Here is a 21,396-nt window from a genome sequence, read left to right as displayed (position 1 = left end):
TTTATTGAGCTGACATTTATTAAAGAACACGCTTTTTCAGAGACATTTTCTGAAGGGCAGACTGCGTACATTTCAGAACTCATTAGCTACTTAATGGTTATTCTTTGCTTCTTAATTTGCCACTCAAATTCAGAGGACTGTTGAAAACCCTCAGAATGTGCCCTTATTTATTGACGTACATTTGGAGGGGTTAAATCTCTTCGATGCAGATTCAGCATCACTGAGTTGAACGAGACTAAAGGTTATGAAACTGAAGGGTCATGTGTCCGACCCGGTGGCCAGCAGCACCCGAGCCCCACCGGGGTCTGTCCTCTCACTGTGTTCGTCTCAGACTTCCACTACAACAAACTCTGTGGATTCTGTACATGCTGGTTGTACCAGAGATGTACTAGAGGCTGAGGAGGCAGAGCTGGTGTTACTGCTTAATGACTTCATGTTGGAACATTTATTTCATCTAGAAAGTGAAAGAGACATGATTATGTCTTTCAGTAGAAACTGAAATAAGTCTGACTATATTTCTTGAAGAAACTTAGTAGGACCTTCAGTGCTTCCAGAAAGATGATGTTGCAAATCTTCTGTAATCAGCTTGATGAGGAGGCAACTTCCTCTCCTGTGGGAACGTTTAACTGCCAGAGCTAGAAAAGTAATACAGGCGTAGCATCTTGCTATCATAAAAAAAATTGTCTGATTTTAAAGGATATTATGTCTGTTAAAAATACAAAATATGTTCTTGTTTGAAAGAGAAAGGTCTGTATACTTTTTGTTCAGTTGTTTTCAATTTAGAATCAAAAATTGAAAAAGGGTTTCTGTATGAAATAAAAACCATTATGGACAACCCTGAACATCTGCTTCACAACACAATTCAATAAAAGTGTCAAGAGAACATCTTTAGAGAGGACACAGCTAAAACCATCGTTGCCCTTCAAAGACTCTGGCCTGCAATAACTTGTGTTTTCCCTTTGTGATCATATACGTCATTGAACTGAATTTCTCTCCTGAACAAGGTGTTTGGATTTAAGATTCACTGACCGACGACAACCTCCTCCTGTTAAGTTTGGTGCCCTGAAAGACTGCTTGCTTCTCTGTATTTATCTATACCTGCCTTGTCTGTTTGTCTCTAAAAAAACCTCCACTGCTTTGTCAGAAAACACTCTGAGGAAGGTTTTGTGGAGATTTTCCAGTCTCAAAGAGAAACTGTTTTTTTTTTGTCCACCAGGTGTCGTGAAGGCTACCAAGGAATCCGGTGTGACCAGTTCCTGCCCAAGACGGACTCCATCCTGTCAGACCCCAGTAAGAGGCTTCTGTGTTTTCTCTGCATCAACACATAATTTAAACATCTAAACAAACAGAAGCAGAAAAATAAAACTATATAGGGCAACTGAAAAAATTTAAATGCTCGCAATTCTGCGCTGACATGTTTGAAAACCCCGAAACCACTGACTTCTCACTTCTGCCATGCAAAAGCAGCTTGACAGCTATTACGGAAGCACTTAGTCAGATGGTATAAATAGAAATGTGTTTGATATCAAACTGCCTTCACTGTTAAATCTTTTTGCATATAGGCAAATGCGTATGATATTTATTCTAAAAGCAATGAGTCATCTCGGCAGCAAACAAGTCAGGAAGTTATTTTTCTTTAATGGGAGCTCAGAGTCAGACATATTCAACTTTTTCAGATTTAGTAGCACTTACAACCACAAACTTTAAGTTTTGTTTGTTTTTGCTGGGATTTTATTTGACGGAAGTGCATGTTTGTGAAGTTTAAGGAAAATAAATATCTAAAAGAGTTTAGGTGTGTCTCTTTATGCCCATCCATCTTTACAAAATTAGCTGTCAGATTTGATGGAGATAGTCTGTGAACATCAATTTTCAACTGGATTTAGGTCTTAGGTTTTGACTGAACCATTTTACCAGATGAATATGCTTTAGTTATTTGTCATGGCTTCTTCAGATGAAACTATCCACTGATAGTCCAGGAATCAGTCCTGCCTCAACAAACTTCAGCATAAGATCCACAGCTGTGCTCCTTGACGGTTCCTCTCCTCCACCACTGTAAAATCTTTTGTGGCCTTACATTCAGTTTATTCCAGTATTGCCCCTCCTTTCCATCCACTCCGTTCAGAAAGAAATCTGTCCACATATCATGCTGATGCCGCGACCATGTTTCTCCATAGAAATGTTGTTTCCATGGTGCTATCCAGTGTTAGTTTTAAGTACACATAAAAACTTTGGTCTCAACTGACTAGAGCATCTTCTTCACTTGTTTGCTGTAAATAGGACTACTCGTTGCTTTCTTTCAACAAAAACTGTCTTTTTTCCACTCTGCCACATAGAGTAGGGTTATGACGGTGGCTTGCCATAAATCTGAACTTTATCTCGGGTCTGCTGCACTCTTTCCATTTTCAAATGATGGATTTTACAAAGTTGACATCTCCACAGCTTCAGATGTTGTTTTACAACTTAACTCTGCTTCAAACTCCATCACTAAGCCATCGTTGGCCTGATGTGCCACAACAGGACAGGTCAGGGATGACTGCTGTTTCCCTGGGTCTTCATCATACAGTTTTCCCACTAATCCTTACAGTGAAGCTGGATTTATACTGAGATTAAATCATACATACGTGAGTTAGTTGAAGTCCTGAAGGCAGTTAGTTGTACTGGATTTTATTTAGAGGTCACGGATTAAAGGGGGATGAATACAAATGCAAATCTCAACTTTTCATATTGATTTTGGAAAAGATTCTTGTGTAAAAACCATGTATAAGCTCAATGCCTTATTCTGGTGTAAAAATCATCTAGAACTGCAAGCAGTTATCAATGGTTCCAAGCGAGTATGAGCAAGTCTGTTCCTCACCCATCATTTTAAAAACTGAGAGTTTCTATCTGGTTATTGGCTTTTTTTCATCTCTTTTCCAACTATTTTCTGCTATTAAGATGAAGGTCACTTTCCTCTTGCTTTATCTTCTGTAAAACATGGTTTTCTCAATATCACAGAGCGCAGAGATGAACACAGATTTCTCAAAATCCTGCCCTTTATCAATGTTATATGAATTTCTTAGGTCTTCCAGGCTCATTTAAAAGAAAATCAATCTTTCTTCAACCTGCCCATGTTGTGGCAATACAATGTCTTATTCATGGGATTCCATGGGATTCAACAATGCCATAATAACACTGTTCAGCATTAAAATGACAATGTGATACTTCAGGCACTTTGTATTTGCCCAATGTCAAAAGCCCCCTAAGAGCTCTAATATTCAAATTTAATTTTTCTATTTAACACTTGATTGGAAAGGACAATGTGCCATAAACGGGACGCGTAAATTAGATGTGGCAAATGCATTGCCAGTGTTATCACTGGGTATTTGCTAATATCCTTTACTTTCCAGATCATTAAATGAAGCTGCTGCAATGAGGTTTTTAATTCAACTCAAAGTATTAATGTAATTGCTTCCTAGAGCAATGGTGGTATCCACTCAAGTGACACCCATCATTTTCTGTTTGTGTAGCAACCGACTGGCCTGTGTATGTAGGTGATGAAGATGTGTTACCTTCCTCATTGGTCAGAATGTTTTTAAATTTTCTTTCATATTTTGTCATGCTACTATCACAAACTTTACTGTATTTTAATGGAGTTTTATGTGAGATCCCAAAACATTTTTTTTATTTTTTTTTACCTGTAAAGCATAAACCTTTTTATGACTCAGAATCTAAAAAGTATGGCATTTATTTTCATTCAGTGCTGCCATATTCAATGCAGGCATCTTCTGCTGTAATTACAGGTGAAAGTATTTTGGGATACATTTCTATTAGTTTCAGAATCACTTTTTTCCCCGTACACTTCCTTGCAAAATAGGTCAAGATGAGTCATATTGGATCAATAACTTTTCTGAAAAGCTATTTTTAAGTTTTGTCAAAAACCTTTCAAGTCACATATGAGGTACCCCAAGGTTCAGTCCTAGAGCCTCTTATTTAATATCTACATACTCACACCAGCTCAGGTTATAACAGGAAGTAAGACAAACTACCTTAACTATGCAAATAATACACAGCTGTACATTACAAGGTCATCACTTGACTCCGAACCATCCAATCACTGAAGAGATGATTAGAACAGATAAATGTGTGGATGGGCCAAAACTTTCTCCAGCTGAACAGAAATAAAAATGAAGTTATTATCTTTGGACCTTGAGATCTATAGAGTTATAGATCAAGAGTCAACACACAGCTTCAGTTATTACAACTAAAAACCAGCAATCAGCCCCGAAACCTGGGAGTAGTGATGACCTCTGACCTGAACCTTCAGAGCCACATAAAGACAGTCACAAAGTCGGCCTTCTATCACCTGAAGGACATTTTCAGGATTAGAGGCCAGATGTCTCAGCAAGAGAGAAACTCATCCATGAGTCACCATCAATCGACCATACAATTGATTGATGGGACTTAGGCCTGGACTTTAAGTGGGCCATTCTGACGCATGAGCTCAGTGGAACCATGTGCAGCACTTTGCATATTATTTAAGGGTATTTGAGTAAAATGTAGGCATATATAAATGCATAGCATGTTTTTGATGGTTTTGTCCAAAAATGAAAACCATTTCCTTCACATTTTTTTGCTACGTTGGGTTGATCTAGTGCATAAAATAATAAAATTGTGGTGTATGATTGTAATGCACCACAATTTCAAACATTTGAGTTATCTGAATACTTTTCAAAAGTACTGTAAGCTTACAGTGTAAAAAAGATCTGTGAGTCTTCTTCAGTCACTGGTATAAAGACAGAGCTGTAGTGGGAAGTGTCTTCCAGCTTTGGACGGGAGGATTTCTTTTACCTGGTCTTGCAAATTAAAGGGAGAAAAAAGTAGTTATTTCTGCAATTCACAAAACAAGTCCACCTTTTAAAACTTTTTAGAAGACCTATAACTCCAGAGGGAGAAGGAAAAAAAGACTAACCACATCTTTACCATTACCTTAAATTGGTTTTCTTGCCTAACATGGTAATCGTTTCTGGGGATCCCAAACCTGAGGACTTTTTCAGTCGGATTTCCATATAAATTGTTCAAACTTGCAAAGTCATTCCTCAGCCACTCGGGGCCTGAAAAGCAGAGTTAAAGAAGGGCCTGCTAGGTAAAAGACGGTAAAGGAAGACCGCTCTGCAGCTGTTGCATCATCATCAGCCGATCCAAACAGAATGCTGATTAAAAACTGAAGCTGTTCTTATTGCATCCTATTGATCTATTCACAACCAGAATCTTCAGTTATCTACTTTATCAAAAAGTAGTAGAGAGGGGAGAAAATGATAGTTTGCATATTTGTTTAGGATTAAACATCTGAAAACTGTGGATCCATCTTTATCCTAACCACTTTTAATCTTATACCCCTAATTAGAAACCCAAAGCAGTAAATGACTTACAGAAGTCGTGTAACTGTGAATGTTAACCTCAGTATAAATCAAACTGTTCCATGAAGGCCTCAGTGCTTCACTGGAGAACATAGAAAACTGTCACAACTTCACAATGAGCAAATGAAGGAGGAGGGCACACAGCCAACATTTTTTCAAATAAATGAACCCAAAAACGGTTTTCTATCCAGTGTCAAACTGGACACAACCTAAATAAAAATAAGAAAAAAAAGATTTTCTTGGTCATTTTGGACAAGTGAGGGGAGTAGAGAAGAGACGTTTCCAGACATCAAATTTAAATACGATGCTTCCATCCAACAGTTGTGAATTTTGAGCAAATTTTTCAAAGAAGGAAATAAAGTGAATTAGCCGTGTTTCCATGTATTGACTTGGGGTGAATCAACCAGGCTACACAAAGCGTAATGTGGTCATGAGGACGCAACTTGGCTGTAATAAACAGGAAGAAGACATTGGAAACTGCCATGGACCACACATCTCAGAAAAATGGACAAGCTCAGACCTGAGTTTGGTGCCCCTGGTAAGGCACAGCCTCACCACCCTTTGGTGGATGAGCTCTTTTTCCAGAAAAACCAAAAACCACCTCAAGCTAGCTTGAAAACGTTTTTGTGAAATTGCCAATGTTTTATTTATTTATTTTTATTTTGCCATTTCCATCAATCTTTTCTAACATGATATTTTAAATTGCACATAAAAGACGTTAATGGAAACACTGCCACTGAAATCCAGAACAAACATCTTAAAACAACAGCAACATCACTCAAGACTAACAACAAACTTGTCAGAAAGAAAGTTTAAAACAGCAACCCAAGCTTTGAATATCTCACAGAGTGCTGTTCCATCCATCACCTGGAAACGGAAAGAGAAAGATCCTACTGCAAAAGTAGCAAACCATGGCTGACATGGCAGGAAGGAAGAACATTCCCCAGAGAAGCAGCCATGAGGCCCGTGGTAGCTTCAGAGGAGCTTCAGATCAGATGGGAAAATCTTGTGACAAGACTACTGTTAGCTGCACACTTCACAGACCTAGTCGATGTGGAAGAGTGGCGAGAAAGTCTGAAAAAAAAAGGTTTAAAGAATTAATGGACTTGTCAGATGAGACCCAAGATTCAACATTTTTCCCTCAATACAGAAATCTGAATACACTGCTCCCATGTGGGCACGCTGTCTCCAGCAGGGACAGAGGAGCTGGTCAGAAGTGAAGGGAAATGGACACAGCTGAAGATGATCAATACTCGAAAAAAAAAAAAACTTGGATGTTTCAAAAGACTTGAATGTGTTTGTTCACCTTCCAGCAGAACTGAACCCTGAACACACAGCAAGGGCGACACTGAAATAGTTTAGAATGCATTTTCATGTTAGAATTAGGGATGCACTGATATGAAAATTTGGGCTGACAACTGAAATGAATACTGCTGTTATGGCCAATAACCGATACTTACCGATGTCATGTAGTTTATATATTTCCCTACACTTTGGACTCTCTTTAAACGTCACAACACCTTCCACCAGTTAAACATCTTATAATATTTACAAACACATAACAGTCAACTCTATTCAAAACACATACCATCCAGTCTGAGGTTAATCTATTTACCAAAAAAATGGGAATTTTCATATTGCTTATTATATCACAGAAATATATTTTTTCTGCCGTCTCACAGTTAAGTGCTCCTGTCTGTTCACTGGTCTCATTAAAACCTAAACAACATACATCAGCGTTTTTGCTTGTACTAAAACCAGATGTGACAAAGTTAATATGCATACTTTTGCAAAGGACTGTTTTTTTCAGATGTCAGCTTTCTGTGCAAACTTGCTGCCTCTTTTTTCCAGTAACATCTTTTTTCTTTTCCTGTCTCTTATTTTTTTTCTTCCCTTCTTTATTCAACCACCTGCTGCTTCCAAAAAGTTGGTAAGTGCAAAGTTGGCAAAGAAGAGTGGTAGACTGCACTCCTCTTCTTTCCTCGCCCCTCAGATAATCTTGTCACAGCATCCCTCTCCCTGACTTTGCTGACAGTTAATCAGATCCTAATTTCCTGGGTTACCTCTGTGTCTCCTGGTCCAGCTCACCTCAGTGTTGATATCACCGTTCCTCTCTTTCCCTTCAGACAGCCTTCTCGCCCTGCGTCCGTCTCCCACTAACCTCCTACATGCCATCCTGTCGTCAAAACACATTTTGTCCTCATCCCTCCAATTCTCTGTCCAAGTCATCTCCAAAACACAAAGAGATGCGGCCCTCAAACTGACTCGATTTTGGATTGTGCCAGCCAAGAAAAAAAGTTCAGCGGTAGGGCAAACGATCTCTGCCAAGTACTTCTGGCACGCTGTGGTCTCCTGGGAGGCAGGATGAAGGTAGCCACGTCTTCAGAGAGAGGTTATCACACTGCCTCAGGTTCTCTGGGGGCATCAGGCCTGCCATAGCTGGACTAATACAACAACATCCAGGAATAAAAAAAGGAAGAAATATTATTTCCCCTGACAAAATAACCACTGAAAGGAATTTTTCGCACTTCAGCAATTCTGCAGCTATTTTTTGAAAAACTCTGCTTTCCAATCATCAAAGCAACGCTGAATAAAAGATGAGCAGAAAAAGGCTCGAGAATGTTAAGTCAAGCAAAAATAGATATAGCGAGATAGAAAGAAAAGTGAGTTGGAGTATACAATGGAGTATAAGGGCCATTGTGGATAAAGGCAAAAAATAATAATTGACCACAGAGGAGAACATTTCCACCAAAAAAAACAAACAAAAAATAACCCCAGAAATTTTTAGATTGCCATTAATATTCACATATTTGAAAAATCTTGATACTCTTATTACAGAAAGTTGTACATTTGCAACATGAAAATTAATACATGGAAATGGATTCATGTAAATTTTACATTTTAATATTGTAAAATTTACAATATTAAATCAGGTGTTTTGTAATTCATTCTCATGAGAAAAAAGAACTTGTACGTTTTCCTGATTATATTATAAAGTCAGACATTTGCAGCAAAAATATGAGAAGTCTGAGATGCTTAATGGAGGCCAGTAATAATCAATTAACCAATTAATCCCATTATAAACTCAAATCATTTCCACTTGCATGATTTATCATTTTTTTCCTCTTTTCTCTCTCTTTCTCCCAGAACCTGGATGATGAACGTTTTCAGTCTGGTGTTTTGGTCATAACCAGCCCTTCTTTAATATACAGACACTTCTTAATTCATTTTATTTGTTGTTTCTGTTTTGTTTATGTGTTTTTGATATTTAAAATGTATTCTAGTTCCAGTGTTACATGTTCATTAGAATTTGAAGTTTTTTAATCTTTGAGAATATGTTCTTGCTTTTTTATGCTTTTACCATTATGTTACTTGAAAATGGTCTTAAAACAACAATATTATCATTAATTGTAATAAATTTCAGGACAATTTATTGTCCAACAAAGTGAGTCATTGTGACAGGTCTAGTTGAAGGTGGGGGATCTGCATTGGGAAGTATTCTTCTCCTTCTCTTCCTGAATCTGTACTCCAAATCCCAGGAGCAGACTGAGCCATGAACTTCTTGAACTGAATCAGAACACACACTTGGGAAAAGATGCATTTCCATTCACCATATAGTTGTGCAATCTGACATTTTCTAAAATAAATTTGCTTATTGGGAACACAGCAATTAAAAAAAACATTTTTTTTGGCGCTAGGCTAAAATCAGAATTCTAAGAAAAATGTCAATTGTAAGATTAAAGTCAGAATAATTTCCTTTGTTTCAGTAATGCTAATCCTCCTTTGTAGTTCTGTCTGTAAAACTTGGTGTAGGTGAATTTTTATAAATTTTTTTGTTGATTATAGTTTAAACACTCTTAGGTGTTGCCTGTTGGAGGAAACCTAATTTGTTCTGAAAAGACTGATTTTAACCTCATGCTGAGCGCTGACTCAGAGCAGACAGTACCGACTCTGGTCCGTTTACCTCTGAAACCTGCAGAGGCAGAACATGACTCGTCACCTTCGCCGTCAGAGATCAGAGGTTTAGTCGGGCTTTCCTTGTATACATCAAAGGTTCAGCAGAAGCGTTTGATGTCATCTCTATATGCTCTACGTCAAAGCTTTTCACAGTGCAAACAACTTCAATCTTTTGTTGTCAGCAGCTCTGCGTTGTTCAAACTGCAATATTGCTGGTTTGTTTAACCAACTGAAGAACTTTCACACGATAATACAGTATTCAAGATGAGACTGAGCTCTGACTCATATTCTCTTTGATTAGCGGTTCCTCTCTCCTTCACCTCACTTTGTGATCTTTCTTTACTGTTTTCATCATCTCACAGGACCCTTGTGCAATCATTGTCTCACCCACATTGGAAAAATATATTCAACCCCTTGGAATTGAAGGTCTCAGAGCCGAGACGGAGTGTCTTTATGATGCAGAGACAGACTCAGAATCAGTGTCTGCTCTTTTTGAAGTGTCTGCACTGCTTCACTCCCTGTAGACCAGGAAAAAGGGTTCGAGCTTTAAATTGGAAGGCAAATTTAGTTCACGCTATATTTAAGATTTTCATTCCACAGGTTGCATGAATTGCATGTCGAATGTAATATTAAAGTAATCATGCAAGTCCAGTTTTGAGCAAGAGGCTGTCTTTTACACTGTGCAACATGCGTGAATCCATGAGATAAGGAGGGATAAAATATGATAGTGGTTAAGGTTTCATGCCTCCATAACTGTAGAGATAATAACAGTTCAACATGAGCTCCGTTCAGCATTCTGTTAGTGGTTCTTTTACAGCTTTCATCACACATGCACATTTTTGTTCTGTGGTTTCGTTATTAAAAAAAGAAGCTGTGTAAGCTGAAATATCCCCGGGCAAAACAAGAAGCACCTCTGAGTGTCAGAGGCGATGCTCTGCAGCACTTCCTGACCTGCAGAAAATTAGCCAATCAATATGGCATCAGACATTTGTTCACATAATGTCACAAGGAGGTAAGGCTTAATAGATGGTGTGGGTGTTTGGAGAGAAAAAAAAAGCAGTCGATGAAAAAGCCATGAGTTCAAACTGGTGTATGAAGCATAGATCTTCAGCATATAGAGTGGACACAAACATTTGTACACTCTTAGTCATGTCACAGAGTTGTATAGCAGACACTCCAGTTGTGGGAAGTGGATTAGAGTTTCAGATATGAGCTATTCGGTCTGAGCTCTTCAGTAAACAGCAGCTTACGCTGTGTACAGGAACACAGTTCAGTTCAATCCAGGGAAGAATACTTTGTGAACCCCGCAGGGAAAGGAAATGTTACTGTAACTCATATCATATTGTGGGTTTGTATTATTAGAAAATTCCCACCTTTATGTTGAGAGCATTTGTACAGTAGGGACAATATTCCATTTACTTTTAGCAAATCAAAGAAAGTGTCCCGTCTTTAGTTTTTCAGCACAACATAGAGAGACGATTGTTGGCCTCATGAGCCAGGGCAGATTCAGGGTACATCTACACCAGCCCAGTCCAGTCTGCTTTAATCCAGCTGTTTCCTTTGACGAGAAAGTCCATTTATTGAGGTGTGAATGCATAATCAAACTCTGATGTGGACAAAAAAGCAAATTCCTAAAAACCTCGGTCTCGGTTCAGTTGAAGTCTGAACCGAGGCTTCAAATCTGGTGTGATTTGGATGCGTATGTGAAAGCCAAACAGACCAGGAGCAGTAAACAGACTACTGCACAGGGAATTCTGGGTAAATACAGCTAAAACAAACATGTGAGTCTAGCGCTAGCGGGAGAAATGACTCATGGTCTTTTACCAAAAACAGAGAAATCTTACTACCGCTAAAATCTGATGCCACTCCATTTTTGTTTACAAGTGATGGAGAGATGAAAGCTGTGCTCACTGTTTTAGAGTTTCTTTTAGAGTTATTTGGTTCTCCCTGTGCATGCGTGGGTTCTCTCCAGGTTCTCCGGCTTCCTCCCACAGTCCAAAAACATGACTGTCAGGTTAATTGGCCTCTTCAAATTGTCGCTAGCTGTGCATGGTTGTTTGTCCTGTTTGTCTCTGTGTTGCCCTGTGACAGACTGGTGACCTGTCCAGGGTGACCCTGCCTCTCACCTGGAACATTAGCTGGAGAGGCACCAGCAACCCTCCCAGCCCCACTAAGGGACAAGGGTGTACAGAAAATGGATGGATGGGTGGATGGATGGAGTTTGTTGTGTTGTCTCCTTTAGTGGTTCTTGGTACAGTGCCCCCACAGGCGAGGGGTAGGAACAGGTTTTTCAGTTGGTTTGGTTGCAGTGGCGGCTCCAGAAATGTTTTTCTGTAGGTGCTAAGGGGGAGCTAAGCATTTTACTGAGGGAGCTGTGATGGATCTGTTTTTCCCTAACACACGCATTAGTATGGTCATACATTGTGACCATTTTACTGCAAAATCAACTAAATAAAAGCAATATTAGGATACCACGTGTATGTATTTTGACAGGCTTTACACAGGAGAGCATAGGTTTGGACATCTGTCGTGGTGGAGAGAGTGACGTCAGGTGCAAAGCGTCATATTGTCATGTTTGTTTTTTATTTATTTTTTTTAAATTAACTTATGTTCATTTAATTGCCTATTTAACCGCTACAGGGCTTGATTTGACTATTACTATTATGATAAAAAAATGTTGTGCTTACTACCAGTTACCTTCTTACTACTATGGTAGTTTGCTATGATAAACACTGTCAATATCGTCAAAGTCATTTCATCTCAATAAGGATCTGCATTAACTGAGAAATTGCGACCACGGATTGGTCAGTTGCTGACAAATACCCTGGAATGATTGGGGGAGCATTGCTCCACGGCTGCATGGGGGTCAATTGTTTCCTGGAAATGATAATAAGCGTAAACAAAGTTCAAATCCTCTTGTGGGATGGGTGTTTTTTGTTGTTGTTGTTTTTAACTCGGTATATAATAATTTATTTTTGTGTCTTGATGAAAATGCTGCAACAACTACATACAAGTAATGTTAAATCAGATTAAAACATTTTTTATCTAATATTTTCTGGGGGTGCTATGACTTTTCCAGGGGGAGCTATAGCACCCCCTAGCAACCCCCTGGTGCTGCCACTGTATGAGTGCAGTGAAAATGAACCTCAGCAGCTGAAAATGGAACAAATGTTGAAATTTTGGTCCCAAATCAAATCACCTGACAGTGTGAAAACAAACTAAATGTTAAAACTTAGAGTTCCATGTGACTGTTGCTCTGACTAGTTCTCCTTCTGCTTTAAAGACTGAATGAAGTCTAATACAAGTTTTCATTAATAAAAGTTCAAGGCAAAGTCAAAGCCCAGAGAATTCCCCTTTATATTTACTATTGTGGATTTGAAATGGGATGTTCATGTAAAAAACCCTCAAACATCTCACAGCTGAAAGTGAAGAGAGGGAAACTTTCCTCAGGCTGAAGTCAGAAGCTCCTCACTGAAGACAAAGGGGCTAATGCTGACTGCTCGGGGGCAGGGTGTCCAGACTTCTTACTTAGCAAGAAAACATTTTCCTCTAATGAATAAAAAATATTTATTCCATTTTTTATGCTGTAAATATTAAAGCACTCGGAGAAAACATCAGCATCTTTCTCAATAAAAGCTTCAATTATTTAGTTTAAAACTCCTCCGGATAAAACAGGTTCCCTTTGATAATACACCAACTTTCTACCTTTTAAGCTACAATTCAAGGTTAGACATTTTGATATTAACCTCAAGGAACAACATGTTACCTCCACATGTTTTGTCATCTTTGTTGAAAGCTTCATTTGAATCATTTAAAGTAATGCTGGCAGGACTCCTGCTGTGTGTGTTTGGCTGTGTGTGTGTTCACGGATGGCCTGTGGTCTCCAGTTTTGCATTTTTCACGGCTACCTTCGGCATTCCGACATCGCCACGCTGTGCTGGGAATTGCAGTGCAGAGTCCCGAGAGACGGGAAGCTGTGTCACTGTTCCAGAGGAGTTTGTATGCTGACGTACTCTGGCGAGGCACATCCACCAGCCGGACGTAAACGCACTGAGACAGCCTGTCTGTTTCATTAAGGGTAAATTTAAATTCCAAGGAGAAACTGAGCTACTACGATTTTTATGAGGCTTCGTAATGCTTAACCGTCTGAGAGAACATGAAGTTTTGGAATCCTGGATTGAGATTTTGTGTTTTACACATTCCTTGGTGTCTCTGCTGCTCTGCTGTGTAGAGACACGTTCCAGCTGCAGTGCCCTGGATGGACGCAGCCATGGTCAAACTTTCCTTTTGAAGAAAAGGTGCAGCTAATCCTTTTAAAATCAGATGAAAAGACTCTCCGTTTCAGATCTGTTGTGTTTACAGTCTGTTATTACAGTCTATAAATAAAATCTAGATCACATTTAGTATCATTCCAAAGGTTTGCTGTTGCAGCCAACAATTACATAACAATAGCACGACTGAATTTAAATAGGAAGGCCCTCTAAACTATAACAGACCATAATGCCTTAAGCATCAGTGTAAATGTTCTTTTATTAAAACCACAAGCAATGACAACATTTCTATTTTTGGCTGTTTTTAAACATAACTGCTGGAAAAAAATATTTGCCCTTTTACAGATTTATTGTACTTTTCAGAATTTTTTGCCCCCAACACTGTCCAGTGTCAACTAAATAATCAAAATTTTATATCAGAAAAAAAAAGAAGCTTGCCAGTTGTCTACTATCAAAGCCCCTCAGCTGCAGCAGCACAGTGGGGCGTTAACACTTTGCTACAAATACCTCTTACCTGCCAGCTACCATTGAACTCCTAACATGTAGGCATAGGTTAATTAGCTGCAGGTGTGCTTCATTGACTGCCTGTGGTCCAATTTTATGTTCCCCCCCAAATGGAACACCGCTGACACTCTTGTTCATTTGCATTCAGGAATCACCAACATGTCATTCAACAGGTTCACAATGGCTGCTATTCCTGCAGGCTGCAGCTGCTGGAGGTGAAGCATAAATGATATGTTGCACACAGTTGGCTCCTTTCTGCACATATCTTATATTCCACTCTATTTCAATCACTTTTGTAATCACATCATCAGACATGATTAAACGAAGCCAGAAAATTGAGTACCTTGTAGAAATACTTGAAATTGTCTTGCTGTCTTCTACTTCATCCAATTGATCCAAAGGACAGGTTAGGTAGGTCAGACCTCTGCAGGTGTGAACCTAAACCACAACCACAATGCCATCTTGGACAGCCTCACAAATTGCGGGACATTTTCATAGCAAAAAGACTCATTTTACAGTCCTATAATGCATTAGTGGGTTACATCCAAAGCATGAGGACAAGTATATACATGTATTTATCACTTCTTTGACATGAGTGTCTTGAGAGCTGCCTTCAAACTATTGTGGGTCTCTAAATTGTTTGGCCCAGAATAGCAGTTAAAGTCAATGCAGATGGACACAAACCGAAATATTTTTGAAGAAGAAAATTTTAAATATAACACAAAGTATTTGTCTTTTATTGATCTTGTTTTTGCTGCATTTTAATTTCATGGGACCACAAACATACAGCAACATACAGCAATAAATGAATGTGTAGAATAGATTAGAAAAAAAGATATGCCAAATATAGAAAATAAAAACATGAATTATTTTGGAGATAATAAATAAGAATAAAATAAAATATGGCTTACTTAAGTTGGAAAACCAGTTAAAAATAAAATCCAATTTTGTATTTTCAGTTTTAAAGAAAGTATCATTTTTGTGGGCTGCTTGTACTTGCAACTTAACAATTGGAAGCAGGTGGCAAGAAGTTTGGACACCGCTCCATCAAACAAAGAGAATTTTAAACAGCCGTAGTAACCTTACACTCATAATTAATGTTCCTTTGTTACTGTTAAGGCAGGTGGGTGGAGTTAAGCAGAAGGTGGATGTGTAAGTGCAGCCACCAGCTGCCCTCCTGCTGGCCACAAAATGCTAACCTACTGAGACAAAGTGCCATGAATGGAAGTAGAAATAATGTTAATGGCCTGCAGACCTCTGTTATGGAGAAGTTGGACATGAGCAAAAGAGAAACTGGAAATTACCTAATCAAAATGGCTTTTTAATGCTCTATCTGAAACTAATGGACATTATTTTCTGTCAGGAAAAGAATCTCTGTTTTTTATCTCCACTGCGATTCAGAATTATTTTCTTGTTAATGTACAAACATGTCCATTGAAGAAAAAAAGAATAAATTATAATTCTGTTTTTCTTAGCAAACAGTGAGAATTATCTCTTTAAAGAATAGTTTGTGTTTTGAACAATTTTTTTCTCCAGAATTTGCTAAATCTGTTTACACAATAAGCTATGAAGAAATATGACTTGCATTACAGACAGTGAGAGACTTAAAGTGTGACTATGAGGAGGTCAGGTCATAAAACCAAGGTGAGCGTGAAGAAAGGAACCAGCAGTGAAACAAAGAAACCAGTGAAACAAAAAAACCAGGGAGCTTAAATACTCAGGAGTTGGGATTAGTGACTTGGAAACTAGATGAGTAGTCGGGGGAACGCTGAACAGCCGAGATGAGGGAAGGAGACAATAAATAAACTGTACACAGAGGGAGGAGAACTAAAACACAAAAACTACCACAGACCAACGAGAGTGGAACACGGAAATAACAAAAAAAAAACAACAAAGGAGGGAACAAACATTACTAAACAAATGATTATTTTAGTAATCAGTTTTTCTATTCTGGCCATTAATTGATTATTCTGACAGTATTTTGATGAAAAGAATTCTGAAGGAATTTTATTAAACCACTTGAGCATATTTGATACAATATGAGAAACACATAAATACAAACAAATACGAACAAACAAATAATTAAGTTCCTTTGTTAAATACAAAAATGAACTTTTTATTTCCTTTAGGGAACATTTGATTATTGGTAGCAATAGATGCATCTGCAGCAAAAAAACAAAAACAAAAAAAAAAAACAAAAAAAAAACTTTTAAACCATGAACATGTGAGACTCTCAGCCTTTCTGCTTCACTTCACATTAGTAAGGTTTAGGGGGATTATTTCTTAACCAATGAATAACTGGATCACAAAAAATACTACTTTGGAGATTTGCTTTAGAAAATTTGAACCAGGTGAAGTCTAACCATTACCACTGATGGAGGTTTGGTAGAACATTGCATTGACAAGTGGTTATCTTAAATCTTAAATGCAAAATGTTGTTGTGCAGTTTATGTGGTTCTATCAGCCATTTTTTGAGTCTGTAGTGATTAATTGATTATTAAAATGAGCTGACAATTATTTCAGTAATCGATTCATCACGATTGATCTGATTAAATAATCTGAACATGTAAAATGTAAAAAGAAAATCCAAGTTAGTAAATATTGCAGTTATCTTATTGCCGTGTTTACACAGTCAGCATTTTACAAAATGATCATTGCTGACCCTAAACTGAGGAAGAATTGGTAACACTTTATTTGAAGGGGTGTGCATAAGACTGACATGACACTGTCATAAACATGACATAACACCTGGCATGAACATAAAGAAGTCTTTATGAATGTTTATGACAGTTGTCATGAAGTGTCATTCGGTAAATAATGACACTTTTAAGGCAAAGTTGCTCTAAAAGTTGCATTAAAAGTCCATTAAAAATACCAACTTTGCATTAAATTATCATAATTTACAAAATCATGCAAAGTTTGACTTTACATCTGTAGATTTAAACTAATGTTAGAATGTTTCATCATTACATTTACATATAAGATGGAGGGTTTGACTCCAGGTACTGAACACAAACCGAACTGCTGAAATGTACATTTCTGCCTAATTGGCCACAGAGCATGAAGGTTAAATTTGTTTAAATGATTTTCCCCTCACATACTAACTTACTGCAAATAATAACCACCATATTATTTTTTGCTACTGTATTCTTGTTAACTTCCACATATTTATGATATTTTTATGTCTTACTTTCTTCTTTTCCTTTTTTGTACAAACAAGCTCATTATTCTATACGTTTGCCTCCCCCTCAGTTCATCCTTATTAAAGATGAATCTCTGGGTATATGAAGACATAATCCTTGGCTTTTTTCTTTTCCCAGATATTTCTCTTGTGGTCATTAAAGCACAGAGAAAAGATAAATTAATCAGGGATCAGTGCGCAGGTCATGTGGTGTTTTTAAGCTGAACTGCAATAAAAGAAACACTTGTTCTTGAGAACTGAAAGTAACTCCAGATATCCCCAGGTTCTTTAACAATCTTCTCCTACTTTATATGATAATTAATGAACACAGATGTAGAAATGCTCCATTATAAGTTTCATTGGTCTACAGGAGACAAGAGTCTGTGGGAGAAAACCCAGGCGGGCGTGTTTCCTGTGCTGAAAGTTCTGTTCATTTTTCTACACAGATAATGCTGGTTGACTTAAAGAGAACACATGAATAAACACCTTAAAATTCTGTTATTGTATCACTAATAGGGAGCTGAAATAATATGTTCATATTCTGGGTCAGTGGAAAGCAGATTTAACAAGTGTGGATCAATCTTTTATTTCCAGTGAATTTTGTTTAGTGTTCAAACCAGACCAGTCCAGCAGGATGGCAATAGAAACCAGCCAGAACATGGAGGATCTCATTGGGTGCTGAAGAGGTTTTCTGTGTCGCTTTAAGACTTAAGTTTATCGTTATGTGATGTTTGTTCTCTGGCTGATTTGAGAGTGCAGAAAGTTTCTTCGGTTCATCATGTGAAGGTTTTAGCTTACCTATGCTGTGTAGCTGATTGGTCATCACAGAATAAAAGCATTTACCATGTTGGTCACATGCTAAGGCTAACTGTGTCTAGCCTGGACTGCTAGCTAAGCCAGACCTGACATTTAGACCCTCCATCATAACTGAGGTAGACAGTACTGTAAACCTTAAGTATCCAGAACATTTACTAAGATATGTAGTAGAATTTTACTTTAAGAGTAAAGTTTGAAAGTATGTAAAACTTTCCTTCTACCACACACAACATGCTAGAGATCACTTTCTTCGTGAATGAACGAGTGTAAGAAAGTATAAACATTATCCTTATAGTTGGATTGTTGACAATTCAGTTTTTGTTTTCCTGTTTTTGGGAGAGATGGAGAGAGTCATACAATACAGAGTGAAGGAGAGGATAGACAGACTGAAGCTCAAGGGATGACAACCATGAACTTCCAGAGAGTTAAGCGGATGACATGTACCCTGCCCTCCTGACTCATCTGGTAACCTCTGTCTCTCTCCATCCCGCTCTTCTTCCTCACTCTCCTCCTCTATATCCTCTCTCCATGTCACTTCTCTGTACCCTCAGCACTAAAACTCTCTGTATCACTTACCAAAACTACCCAAAGTCTCTTTTGTCATGTCCAGCCTCTTTCTCTTCCTTCTCTTCCTCATGGGAAATGTTACTCATTCCAGCTTCCTCCTCTTCTCACTCATTTATCATTGGAAAGCTTGCCAGCGACTCGGCATCCACACAGCTCCTCATTCAGCATCGTCTTCAAAGGCAACCATGGCTCAGTTCTTGACCTTGCATCGTTTTAGCCAGGCTTTTTCAGAATCCATTTTACATTTTGGCTAAAGTCTTTGAAATCCGCCATATTAATACATGTTATGATGTGAGTATTAATATGTCTGGTTCTGTTTATTTTTTCAGCTTTTCTGCGTTGTGTTACTGCTGTGCCATGCAAAAGTGTTGATACCTCCTTAAACATTTTTTAACATTTTGTCACATTACAAATACAAACGTTTTTGGATTTTACTGAAGTTTTATGTGATGTGATAGGTATTTTCTCAAACCTACATAAAAAAGAAAGAACCACAGACAACGTATATGAATTTTCAACCAAACTTCTGCAGAAGGAGAAGACACAGTGAACTGCTTCTCCAAGCCGCTCACCATGTGTTCTGAAAACCTTCAGTTTGTTTGTCTCCTTTTATTAGCAAGAAGGGTGTGAAAAGGAATGGAGGGGTGAAACCCCACATCCTATCTTCACAGTAGGATGTGAATTCAGAAACAAAGAAGGGGGACACAGAAATTTAATTAACACACAGATAGGTTTACAGCTCAGGAGTATGCCAGGAAGATCTAAGTCACCATCTGTAAACACATGCTTGAGATTAAGGAAAATTTAATTGTGTCTCCAGTTTCACCAAATTTGAACACTAAACTTCTAAATGGAAAAACAACTACTAACATAAAATTACAAATGTAAGAATGATAACAAACATAATTCTAACATGATGGACTGAAAGTACAGTGGAAGGAGTTTTTGTCACTATGACGTAAACATGAAATATTTGTTTCTTAAAGGTCAGCGCTGCTGGTCGGTCAGAGGAAGCAGTTCTGGGTTTTCTGTCATGAAGATTTTTTTTATGCATAGTAATGATAATTTTATAGTTGGATAATTAAGAAAGTTGACTACTGGACATAAGATGTTACAAAATACAGTAAAATTGTGACAGATTAAGCAGAAGTGGAATCAAACTCTGATTGTTTCCAGCTTTAAAACCCAGAAAATCACATGAAGTGTCTTTACAGCGGTAAGTTTTGTTTTTGAAATTATATTCGGACAAATCTTAAATCATTTCCTTCAGTTTCACAATGTGAAAAATGACAACTTGATAGCTGTTCCACTTCTACATTACATAAACTACTTCCTGCCTCTACAACTGAGCCAGCAGAAATTCTGAATAGTTACCATAATAGGAAGGACAAACTAAGTCTAATGAGAAGCAGGTAAAAGGTGTATTCCTGCCAAAGTGAGCTGCTGATCGGGCTGATAATAAGCCAGCACTGCCAGCTGATTGGTCCCTAGAGGGATTGATAAGGAGGGATGATGATTTTATTTTCAGCCACTGCATGAGCTGAAAACAGAAGGACCAGCAGCAAACGTAAAGATTGGAAAGCAGTCTACAGAATCTACTGAGACTGAGACGCCAGCTGAACTGCTTCCAAAGTGAAGATGAGCTAAAATCCTAATTTTTGAGGAGTCATAATTTTATTTCCACACTTTACAAGAAATTATGAAAAGATTTTCTTTTTTTGTTGAAAATAAAACTAAAACTTTAAGATTATTCCTAAAAACATCACATTATGCAAAACTGCACAGTAATGAATCTGATTTCCTAATGAGCTTAAATTATTTCTGTATTAAATGGAAACAAATGATTTAGACATAAGACAAAATGGAAAACTTGATATTACCAAGCTTTGTACATCTCTGCTCAGAATTTACAGTCTAAACTTTTTGGCTCCATGTCTAATCCCATTACAGCAAACTTCTTATCACCATCTTCAATCGATTCAATTCAGTTTATTTATATAACACCAATTCAATTATAACAGATGACATCTTGAGGCACTTTACAATGAAAAGTCATTTCCATTCAGTCAACATTCATTCCAATTTATCCCAGTTATCAAACTCAGTTAAGTTCAGTTTATTATTCAAATTAATTAAAAAGTTTCCATCTAAAGGAAACCCAGCAGATTGCACCCAGTCATGGAGTTGCAGCTTTCACTCCGCCGAGCAACAGTATCACCTTGTTGATTTTAATCCCTCACTTGGATTACGTAGCAATAGTGGAGGGAAAGAACTCCCCGTTAACAGGAAATGGTAAATGGACTGAACTTGTATAGCGCTTTTCCAGTCATTTTGACCACTCAAAGCGCTTTACACTAGTCACATTCACCCATTCGCACTCACATTTATACACCAATACACAGATCGGTAGGCATTTTGAGGTTAAGTGCCTTGCCCAAGGGCGCATCGACATGTGGCAGGAGAAAACTGGAATCAAACCTACAACCTTCCGATTGCAAGACGACTACTCTACCCTCACAGCCACAGTCACCCTAGAAGAAGAAACTTCCTGCAGAATCAGAACTAGAACCAGAAGCAGAACCTGGCTCAGAACCAGCAGCCACCTCCCATGACCGACTGTGAGTTTGAGAAAACAGAGCAGAAAAACAAAAAAACACCAATTCAATTATAACAGATGACATCTTGAGGCACTTTACAATGAAAA

General features: G+C 38.0%; 1 protein-coding gene across 1 annotated transcript in view; it reads left to right on the top strand.

The window, feature by feature from the left end:
- LOC103151906 (pro-neuregulin-3, membrane-bound isoform-like) overlaps nt 1–21,396 on the top strand; it is a 133,783-nt gene that overhangs the window by 36,564 nt on the left and 75,823 nt on the right. The window contains exons 4-5 of the mRNA XM_016681832.1: nt 1,217–1,290; nt 7,324–7,326. Of these exons, the coding sequence (XP_016537318.1) occupies nt 1,217–1,290; nt 7,324–7,326 (77 nt within the window). The remainder of the gene's footprint in view (nt 1–1,216; nt 1,291–7,323; nt 7,327–21,396) is intronic.

Source organism: Poecilia formosa, unplaced genomic scaffold (assembly GCF_000485575.1).
Source record: "Poecilia formosa unplaced genomic scaffold, Poecilia_formosa-5.1.2 Scaffold296, whole genome shotgun sequence".
Taxonomy (NCBI): domain Eukaryota; kingdom Metazoa; phylum Chordata; class Actinopteri; order Cyprinodontiformes; family Poeciliidae; genus Poecilia; species Poecilia formosa.
The sequence above is the reverse complement of the archived record's forward strand: the minus strand, read 5'-3'. Positions and strand labels throughout refer to the sequence as shown.